The 10769-nt window shown below is 37.9% G+C and overlaps 1 protein-coding gene across 3 annotated transcripts; it reads left to right on the forward strand.

Annotated features, from left to right (window-relative positions):
- Positions 1 to 202: 202 nt before the first annotated feature.
- stx19 (syntaxin 19) lies at positions 203 to 4955 on the forward strand. Of its 3 annotated transcripts, none has more exons than XM_061841603.1 (5): positions 203 to 506; positions 2377 to 2661; positions 3122 to 3337; positions 3706 to 3918; positions 4315 to 4955. In XM_061841603.1, exons 2-5 carry the CDS (start codon positions 2437 to 2439, stop codon positions 4549 to 4551), a joined length of 891 nt encoding a protein of 296 aa, XP_061697587.1. In that variant the 5' UTR covers positions 203 to 506; positions 2377 to 2436; the 3' UTR covers positions 4552 to 4955. The 3 variants fall into 3 exon arrangements, with proteins under 3 accessions (XP_061697587.1, XP_061697586.1, XP_061697585.1); XM_061841602.1 differs by having other exon boundaries at positions 2395 to 2661; positions 3101 to 3337; XM_061841601.1 differs by having other exon boundaries at positions 204 to 506; positions 3101 to 3337.
- The last annotated feature ends 5814 nt before the right edge of the window (positions 4956 to 10769 follow it).

The raw sequence follows: 10769 nt of genomic DNA on the forward strand, positions 1-10769 counted from the left end.
TTTGTGCATCAGAAACCTAACGCCCTGCTTGTCACCCAAGTCCTATTGTTTTGCCGCAGTATAGTACACAATACACTTGTTTTTGCTCGGCTCTATTTACCAGGGCAGAAATAAGGGGGGGGGGGGGGATTAGGACATCCTCTCCCTCTCCACGTTGTCTCTTCCCTTTCCTTAACTGAAGGTAATAACGTCATCCGTCATTTCTTTAGATAAGCAAACGAGCCTGCAGTCTGCCCCTTTCCGAGTGGCTAAATCCAGGCCTTCCTCAAAAGGATGGGAGGTGCTTGAAAAAGACTCCAATAGACTTTCTCAAAAGTTCCCCAGCTTGTGAATGGAACTTTTCCTATGAGCGTTACGGGACAGCTGGTCCCTGCTGTACCGCGCACAAACATGACTGATAGGTTGTTAGATCCGAAGATGACTTAAGCTATGGACTATATTTTGGGGACAGATCTGGATAGGACAACTCAACTGAGATCTTAAAATGGGATACTGACTGTCTAAAGGTAAATATAATGACATACATTTCAGTTAGCTGGTGTGTGAACTGCTGCAGACTAAACGCTTACACATACGCAACTTTGGGGATGAAGAGCGCAACCATGTAAAGGGAAAAAACAAAACAATGAAAAAATGCTTTTCTTCCACCTTTACGGAGTTGAGGAATGTCAACTTTGCAGTGTAAACAAGAAACACGTTCTGTTTTACAGAACACAGTGTTTAGTCACAGAATTACTTCCTCAAGTGAAACAAACCTGTGTCACTTTCCTCCGGGTTTGGAGTTCAAACACTTTAGAATGTACTTCCAAATCCTCTCAGTAATGTTTTTAATCGCCTCTACTGGGTTTGGCTGTTTCCACGAAAGGAAAATAAGAAAGGAAAAGGGAGTAGAAAAACACCTTGGACTCCAAACACATGAATTACAAAGTATTCTTCAAGCTCTGATAAGCTTCTACAAGTGAGTCTTGTTCTCTTTGCTAACTAGAATAAGTTGGTAAATTTTAATCTTGAATTTTCCCAGATTCTGTTTACCTACACCTTAAAAACGTATTAGATATGATGGATGGCCTTGTACTACGCAACCTCACTATGCGGCCGGTGATGAAATCCCAATGAGGAAAACTTTTTAAATACTCATAAAGTGACAATATATGCGTCTCAAAACCTCTCCACCAAAATAACATTTTTTGTCTCAGATGCGTCCACCATCTTCCTTCAATAGACAGGGTTAAGCTCTTCAAAAATGGCCTGCAAAGTCCAATTTTGAAATCTGACATGCGTAACTGAATGCTTGAAAACAGTAGGCTTCAAATTTGAGAAGAATTTAGAAAATGTAATGGTGGATCATTGTTGGAATCTGGAGGATCTACCGTCTGTACTTCACCTCTGGCAAATCTGTGGCAAATATTATCACTCCGAACATGTGTGTAAAGCCATACTAGTTTTACTTTTGCAGTACTTTTCTAATATTGACAACGTTGTTCAACAACACAATACTCTATGATGAATCCCACGCTTCTTGTAGTGTTCAAAGTTGCTGCAAGAAAACCACATGATGTTGCTAGCTAGACAACAACCACTCAGTTTTAAGGAGAAATTAAAAAAAAACAACATATTAGCATTTTGGGTTATATTCACAGTGAAGTGAAATGCCTCGCCACAAAATAACATTAATTTAAGATAACATTAATTAAAATTGTTTCAGACAGTATAAATTAAAAACAGCAATTCACTGAGGAAGGTAGAGGGTTCACAAAAATTCTACAGTCTCATTTAAACTATTTTAAATGTAGGAATTTATCAATCATGAGCCTCCATTTATCCAACCAAACAAACACTGATCCCGCTTTTGTACTTATATAAATACACATTGTTTCTTTCTCAAAGAAAAAATCTTGTTTATGTTATGATTGAATTGGGCTACTTAGCCAAATTACTGTCAAACAGATTTCTGGGAATCTGGGCAGAGCATGAGGATACAGACAAAAGAATTATATTTTTATTTTGGTGCAGAATGAGAAAGCTGTTATAGTCTACTTGCATCAGGGCTAAGTGAGGCAGTGACCCATCATAATCGGCAAATAAAGCTGTGGTAAAAAATTATTTTCTGTGGTTGCGCCCACCTGGCATTAGAGTCACATAAAAATGGAACAAGATGGCTTAGATTAGAACATTATGACTTTTCCTTTTTCAGGATGATTCAGGCTTGCTGGAGGGCTGAACCTCCTACTCTGTGTAAACTGGCATCTAGCAAAAGTATATCATATACTGTAAATACACATGCAGCAAGACAAGTAGTCCAAACGTCACCACATGTAATTGAAATGCTGATTTCTAATACCAGTGGAATCATTCAGTTCCATTTTGATCCTACAGACATTTTTACCTCTGCAGTGACCGATTTTTGGAACAATCCATGGTCAGTGCTGCGCCACAATGAGAGACCGCTTAAAAGAGCTACTGGAGAGGACTCTGGAGTTTTCTGAAGGAGGCAGTTTGAGTTCTAACCTCCATTCTGAGGAGGACGACGATACGAACAATTCTGTGACTGTCGGGGTCATAATCCCAGAGGCTATACTGTTTGAGCAGGAGCCAGTCATTGACAATTTCCTGTTGGAGGTTCAACAAATCCGAAATGATATCATCACGCTGGAGATCGAGGTAAGGTTTACTGAGAGCAGTGTTTCCCAACCATTATTGAGCCTTGGCTCCGGTTTTACAGAAGAAAAATCTCACGGCATACCAGCAAACAAAAATATCAGGTATGAATATTGAAATAATGATCACCTTGTCTCATAACTTCATGCAGTGTGTTTAATTAAATAAATAATAATGAAATTTAGGCCTGTTTATTTGAACTCAAAGCAGAAGCCATGATGTACATACAGAGGTTTATTTTAGAAACATTTCAATTTTTCTTCCCATCACTAGTCATCAATGGCGTAGATAGATGAACAAATAGCATTATTCGGAGTAAATAATTATTATTGTGCCACAGCAATCTGGTTGGGAATCACTAATGAAGAGAATGTGTGACATGGTCACACAGATACGTGATGTCGAACTATGAGGAAAAAAAAATGCCTCTAATCGCAACCAGGTCCTAAAATTCAACCAACAGCAGAAGATATTGGTGGCAGCCATGCGACGTTTTAGTATAATGAAAAAAGAGAGCAGCATTACAAAGGACATCAAGCTCCAAGCTGAGAGCCTCCAACGGCGTCTGGACAAGCTTTCGAAACAAGTGCAAAAAGCTGAAGAGCAGCATGGTCCTACTGCCGTTGCAACAAGAATACAACGCTGCCAGCAGACCGACATTTATTGTAAATTCCAGCAGGTTGGTGACTACAACTTGCTTTGTTTGCTGAAATAATGTTTTCTTAATATGAAAAAAAATGTGACTTTGACTGAGCTCTTTCTCAGATCTTGGCCCAAATAATACATCTTTAGCTAATAAACTAAATAACCTTACGTGAAGAGGCTATAAATTAAAGATAAAAAGACAGAATTTCTGCATGGAATGCTAAAATTGTAACAACCAGTTTGGGGAATCACTTGAATTTACTCAAACTATTCATTTATTACTTTACTAATCTACAGAAGAGATTAAGAGAGGACCCAAATGTCTTTTTCTCATTAAATCCCCACATCCTTTTTCATCCTCTTGTTCTTATTATTTTTTCCTTTCTGCTATATTTTATGCAGGTAATGCGGCAGTATAATGAAGGACTGTTGACCAAGCAGGAGCACTGTAAGCATTTCATTATCCGGCAGCTGGAAGTCTCAGGAAGGGATGTGACGGAAGCGGAGGTGAACGAGATGGTTGCCACAGGAAAGTGGGAAGTCTTCAATGAGAATCTGTTAAACGACGTCAGAATCACTCATTCCCAACTGTCTGAGATTGAACAGCGGCATAAGGTGAGACTGATAGAAACCAACTTGCATTTTTCTATGACTGCCCTCCAATCCACACACACACACACACACACACACACACACACACACACACACACACACACACACACACTCACCATTTTGCCTCTTAAAGTTGTAATCATTAAAGTTTGATAAAGTCCAAAATACAAGTTGTGTGCTTGATTTGGGAATTGCTTGTCAGCAAGCCGGAATGCAAATAACAGTCCATTTGTAAACTAGATGAACAGACTGCTGATGCTGCATTTTTGTGTGTGTGTGTTTAGGAAATAGCACGGTTAAAGTACAACGTTTTGTTCATTTCATTCTGTTTTGTGTAAAATATAACCTTTGCTTGTAGGAGGCTGAAATTTCAACTTTCTCCATGTTCTTATCCTTCAGGAGCTGTTGAGCCTCGAAAGCAACATGAATGAGCTGAGGGACCTCTTCATGGACGTTTTCATGCTCGTGGAAGAACAAGGGACCCAAATTGAGCATATACAGACAAATGTAGAGAGGACCCAGGATTATGTGGCAGCTTCTAATGAGAAGTTCAAGTTGGCCGCCAGGTACAAAAAAAAGAACCCTCTTCGTCAGATCTGCTGCTGTTGCTGCCCTCCCTGGAAATGCTGTTTTTGAACTCCAACGGATCGGAATCCAGCGGCCGGTATTCTAAGCATCTATCTCCCTTACCTGTTGGGAGTAAACAACGCTGGAATCGAGTGCCATTAAAGTGAAGGTTACGGTACTGCAGTTCTTGCTGTTGAACACAGCGACGGGGAAGACGGCTTCAGCAGAGCATAGAAAACAATTAAGGGGGAGGCCAGGAATTGATATTTGAGGCACTTATTTCTTTGAAGAGGATGTGAAGCGACTGCTATTGGAAGAGACAGCTCACTGAGTGGTCTTCACCAAGATGGCTGTTTATTGGAGACCTTCACTGTCATCTGAAAGAGGTCACAAACATAAATTGAAAAAAATCAATATTTGAAAAAATTAGACATGTAGACACATTTTCCAGAATAAATTATTTTTAAATTTAACATTCAACTGTACTAGTATACAAGAGAGCACTATATATATATATTTTTTTTTTTTTTGAGAGAGATAATTATTTATGACATTGTGCTGGTTAAAACCCAGTTACAGTAGGATATTTGTTTTATTTGAATTTCTTTTTGTAATTTATCGGGATGTATATTTATAGGAGGCCCTGTAGCTCAGTGGTTAAAGCACTGGTTTGGTAAAGCAGGGGTTGTGGGTTCGTGTCCCACTGGGGCCTCCACTCCCTGAGAAGGGTTGCGTCGGGAAGGGCATCCGGCATAAAAATTGTGCCAAACATATATGTGCTTTCATTTGAGATGACACGCTGTGGGAACCCCGAAAGTGATAAGCCGAAAGAAACTTACTATATTTATTGAATTGATTTGAACAGTGTGTAACTCCACCCATGTCAGATGGAAGAAAACCAATAAGACAGAATCCGTGAAAAGACAGACAGTGATGCGCTTTGTGATGTCTGCCATCAGAATTGGGTGTAACTTGGGTGTGGCAATATGAGACAGGAAAGACAGGTTTGGTTTGCCTGTCATTACAACAGCTACGCCTTTAGTTTCTGCAAGACCTTCAGTGTAAACAGAACAGTTAGCTTTGTGCAAAAGATAAGTACCTTTTTTTTTTGTTTTTTTTTTTGTCACCATAGTGCTGGTTTAAAACAAAAGTGTTTCAACTTGATCCTGAACGACAGAAATGTTAAGACTGACTGACAGGATTGACATTTAATACGTCAGTTTGACATTTTCTCATCTTATTAGCCATTCGCATGACACTAATAAACGCTACCTATCAATATGGTGTTTTATTTATGGAACATGTTATTTACAAGGATCCCCTGGGTCTCGTACAGGAACCAGGTGGGATTTCTGTGAGGTGTTTACTGGCATTTCAACTGCATCAGAAACATTTTTCACCCTTTTTCAGCCTTGCACTGATTGGAAGGGTATTTTGAAAGAAAGGAAAAAAAATGTCTTACGGATGTAAGCTGAAATATGAAACGGAGATGACATTATGACAATATATTATAACCTCACACATACAAAAAAAAAAGATTCCAGAGCAGCAACAATGCCATCCAGTGTTCAGTGACATAATTGCCAGTTGAATGTACTCATTGACTCCCATAAATCAAATGCTGATTTGCAGACTTACTCTTTAAAAAAAAAAAAAAAAAACAACAGACAATCAGACTGGGGATTGTCACTTTGTTTCTCCAAGTTAGATCACAGAATGTCATTCTACTTACTACTTAAAAGTTTTGGGGAAGACAGGACTGGTTTAATGATAGCAGGAAAGAAATCTTCCTAGAGCAATTTTTAGTGCATGGCAGTTGAAGGCCACTTTCATTCACACCTTCCCTAAAAGTCTCAATTTATGAGGGAATGACATTTTTACAGCCCCCAATTTGCTTCCATTTACCTTTTATTCTAACGGTAGACCGAGTCGACATTACTGCCTGCTTTTATTATGTCCATCACAACGTTAAACTGAAAGAAGATGTGAAAGTGTGTATTCATACCAAAGGGCACCTGTTTGTCTGGCAGTTCTACTTTCACCAGTTTATGATGTATATATTTTACTTTCATCCTGTCTCATTGGAAACATTTTATGCGCACATTTCGACATCCAAAATTTATCAGCATCTTAGTACATGCTGACAAAGCAATGTCAATGATAGTGTATAGTCAAATGTGTTAACGTCCTGCTTAGTAAAGTCCCTCTCAGTTTCTAAATTTTACACTATGATTATATATACATTTACGATATGGGTAGTATAGAAAATGTCATCCATTTTAATCCAGTAGCTCCCCCAACCCAAATAAATAAATAAACAAATAAATAAAAGGTTGAAGCCGGGGATATAGTGAATTATAAAAATACGTTTCCTTACTAAGTACTGAGAAAAGTCTGCATTGCATTTTTTTTTTTTGGGGGGGGGGATTTTAGGTTAACCTACCCAAAATTCCTTTGTTTTAAACAAATTATAGTGTTTTGCTTTCTTTTAAAGATGATCTAAACCTCAATTATTTTGAGAAACGGTTAAATCAGGGGATAAAAACAGGACAGTGTTAAATTATAGTTCTGAAAATGTTAACCATGATATAGCATTTTATTGGCTAACCAAAACCACAAACACAAAACTTGAATTGATCAATACTCTTGATATAAAGTGGCACACTGTGCCTATTTAGTGCAACCAACACTTGAATGGAAAAAAAAAGAATCAATCTAAAATAAAGTACTATTGTATTAGTGTTGTTAGTTGAATGTGAATTGTGATTATAGCAATTGTGTTGTTATTTTTGTTTTAGTTTGCCGGGAGAACCAAAACTGGTTCATCAAAAGTTTTGTATTTCATAGGAAGGCGAGTCAGCATAATGTGAGGTCATGGCAAGCTTATATGACTTATGTCGCTGCTGCATTATTTCATCAGATACAAAAACCATTTTCACGGAACTGTACTTTGTTGCATTAGAACGTTAAAAATAAATGCATGATCGCTGCTCAGGTGAAAGATGTACGGCCAGTAGAGGGAGCTAATATGCAATAATTATAATCAGCATTTGTCAGGCTTTGGCAGACATGCCTTATGCAAACATATGTGACACACATAGGGACAAAGGTGAGGTGAAAATGAACTGAGAACTGGGAATTAGTTTCATTCAGAGGACTAAGCCTCACTTTATGCTTGTGGAATGGTGAGGCTTGCAGAAATTGAGCACATTAACTGTGGAAATTTGTCTGCAGTCCAATAGATCTCTTTTGAAAGACACAAAAAACATAGTCAGAAATGCATTAAATGTTTTTGTTCTGTTTTGTTAAGTCATTCTTTTGACCTTGTGAAATAGCTCACAAGCTATTATGAGTGAATAAGATGATGTTGTCTCAGCTTAGTCCGGTCAGTGCGGCACGAAATACGATCTTGACTCCATGTTCTACTTTGCCCTGTCGACAGATCCCGCAGAAATTGATTAGATGACTCCCAAAGTTTCATAATGTTATTTACTCAATTGGATAACTGAGCGGGGAAACCGTGTGCGGTCCAGTGCAGATACGGTAAGTGCATTCAGCACAATTCCTGCTATCATAATCAAAAGTGGAAAGTTGTGTGTAGTCTACAAGTCAAACATAATTGTGCTGTTGACATTAAGATGTATTGCATTGTGTGTATGAATGTATGATATCATATTGTCTGGTCAGGCCAGACAGTATGAAATTTCAATTCCCAGCACCTCACATTACTCGACCATCATTTGGTGAATGGACTTTTAAGTCATATAAAGAATACATGCTTCATTTATATAACGTACATTACAACCCTATTTGACATGAAAAGACAAAAAAAGAAAATTTTAATTTTCATTTAAAAAGTCTGATAAAATTCAATTCAGTCATGTTTTCAATATATCATAGTAGAGTCTGACAAAAATGTAAAATGTCAGTACATTGTGCATAATGTTGTTTCTGTACTGTCTTTTTTAGCCAATAACAATAACTAAAAATAATTATGTGCCTGCTTTAAGTATACTTTTTTTTTCTGGCGAGGGTAATTTCTTGAATTTTCCTCCCTCCTCAGAAACAGAGAAACAGTCAACTTTACTTCTTATTTGCAACTTCAATGATGTATCCAGAGTCTTGTCCTCTATTTTTTTTTATCACACCTCATCCTCTGCTTCATGGACGTCATCCTGAACATCATTCCTTTAACTTTTACATGCGGCTTTATGTGTGCGTCTGTTGTATTTATCACTTATTCTGTTCACGGTTGCGGGGTTCTGGAGCCTATCTGAGCTGACAGAGGGTGAAAGGTGCACGACACCCTGGACGAGTCAGTCAGAGCAGCTGAGGCACATACTGTGTAACCATTCCCACTCACATCCACACCCTCACTGAGTGGGAATTGAGCCGAGTGAACCATGACACTATCAGTGAGTAACTTCACGGAAAGCAAAGTTTGAAATAATTAAAAAAATAATAAAAAAATTAGACAACACGTTTACGACAAAATGACAACACACATGAAATGTGACTCCATAAAAATTGAAATAAAAATTGATTGATAATCTTTGGATTGTGGAGTATGTTTGTGATGAAATATTACCTACGGCATGCGAACTGAGTCTGCCCCAACCAAGTGTCACAGTGTAATGGATTACAGCGGCTTGGCTCCAGTCAGGAACCACCTCAGGGTCTTCATGAAGCTCCGGACTCCTGGCCAGGTTTTTGCGAGCCTCACGCAACCACATATTCTTTTGCACCAATACGAAACAGTGGGTTTGATTAGATGAACAGGGACATTAATATTTAAAGGAATATGAACAACCAATATGTATGAGAAAACGAAACTTCCCAAATTTTATTGTTACTAGTCTAAAAATGTTTTGCTGCATTTTGCTGAGTCGAAGTATGATTAATCCTAATGATGAGAAAGTCTGTTTTCCCAGAAGTGACACTGTTTTTTAATTTCTGGTCCCTTTCATTGTTCCATTAGATCAAACTATACATCTGGGTTCACTTATCAGTGAGCACAACAGAAAACAACAACAGTCTAAAATGATCAAGTCCAGTGGATTTTGGTTCAAACTTAAAAAAATAATAATTAAATCACCCAGAATAATTCCGTTTTTATTTCATTTTTATTTTGTTTCAATGATTAAGTGAAAGAAAGGGGTACATAGCTTATTGGACTCGTTGCCAGTCAATCACAGGACATTGTGAGTTACATTCACAACTAAATGCATTTTATTAAAATGTGCATGTAATCTGAAGGACCTGGAAAAAAAAACATTTGACTATAAAGCAGATGTGCTCGCCACAACCCACTCTGTTGTCAATGAAGATGATATGTATTTTTTTAAAACTTTAACTCTCTTAGTCATTTTTTTAAATTCAGTAGCGCAAATGTGGAGTAGTGGCATTCATTCCTTTTTCTCGCATTCAGTTGTGTGTGTGTGTTTCAAAGATGATGAGGTGTATGGAGGAGCTTCACCCTAATAGTGACTGCTAACCATCAAATGCATTTAACTGTGCTGTGTTGGGGATATTGAGGCATGGAAGAAAAGGGCACTAATCGTGAATACATTATCCTTCATCTAAGAGCCAAGCTATTCTATTTATGATGTATTTCTGTGGATCTTTATGCCCAGTTAATGAGATTTCAAAAATGTGAAATGAATAGCTTTTAAATTGCTGTTCGGCGTGGAAGACGGCGTGGGAGAAGGGAGGGATTCCACCTGATGGGAAAGAGCTATTACTGGGTTTGCTGCATTCGGTGAGCAGAGCAGTTCTGGGAAATTAAATAACCAGCTCCGGCGTGCGAAGACTGAGAATGTTAGTCGAGTTTTAAAACGTGAAAGTAGTAGAAAGTGTGTGAAAGTATGATGCTGCAGTACATTACTGAACAGTCTTGCCATTTAAAGTATCACTTGAATGTGTGTGACAATAAGATGCATACTAGTAGCTTTTTGCTGTCACCATTGTTAACGAGTTGGCCGTTCGTAAATTAGCTAGTGTACGATACTAGAAGTAAAATAAATAGTCAGTCTTACGGCCTGCAGGTCACTGAAAGTTGAGTTGAGTTGACTCCTGAGTCGAGATGAAGGCTTGCATTGTGTTACATGTTTTTTTTTTTTTTAACACTTCATTCAGTTTGTTGCTGAGTCACACAAACATATTAAAATTTGGACATTTCAAAAGCCATAAGGCATCATCTATCTTAGTCTTTAAAATGCTTAGTTATAACTAAATCAATTAACAAATCTTATAATTTCATGACAGCAAATTTATGTCTACCTGAGACA

The sequence above is a fragment of the Syngnathoides biaculeatus genome, chromosome 14 (assembly GCF_019802595.1).
Source record: "Syngnathoides biaculeatus isolate LvHL_M chromosome 14, ASM1980259v1, whole genome shotgun sequence".
In the NCBI taxonomy this organism is placed as follows: domain Eukaryota; kingdom Metazoa; phylum Chordata; class Actinopteri; order Syngnathiformes; family Syngnathidae; genus Syngnathoides; species Syngnathoides biaculeatus.

Excerpts from the sequence above, each read along its gene's own strand:
- stx19 (XM_061841602.1), top strand. The coding sequence starts at position 2,437 with ATGAGAGACCGCTTAAAAGAGCTACTGGAGAGGACTCTGGAGTTTTCT. Across the intron at positions 2,662-3,100 it reads TCATCACGCTGGAGATCGAG|GTCCTAAAATTCAACCAACA; the intron begins GTAAGGTTTACT and ends AATCGCAACCAG. Across the intron at positions 3,338-3,705 it reads TTTATTGTAAATTCCAGCAG|GTAATGCGGCAGTATAATGA; the intron begins GTTGGTGACTAC and ends TATTTTATGCAG.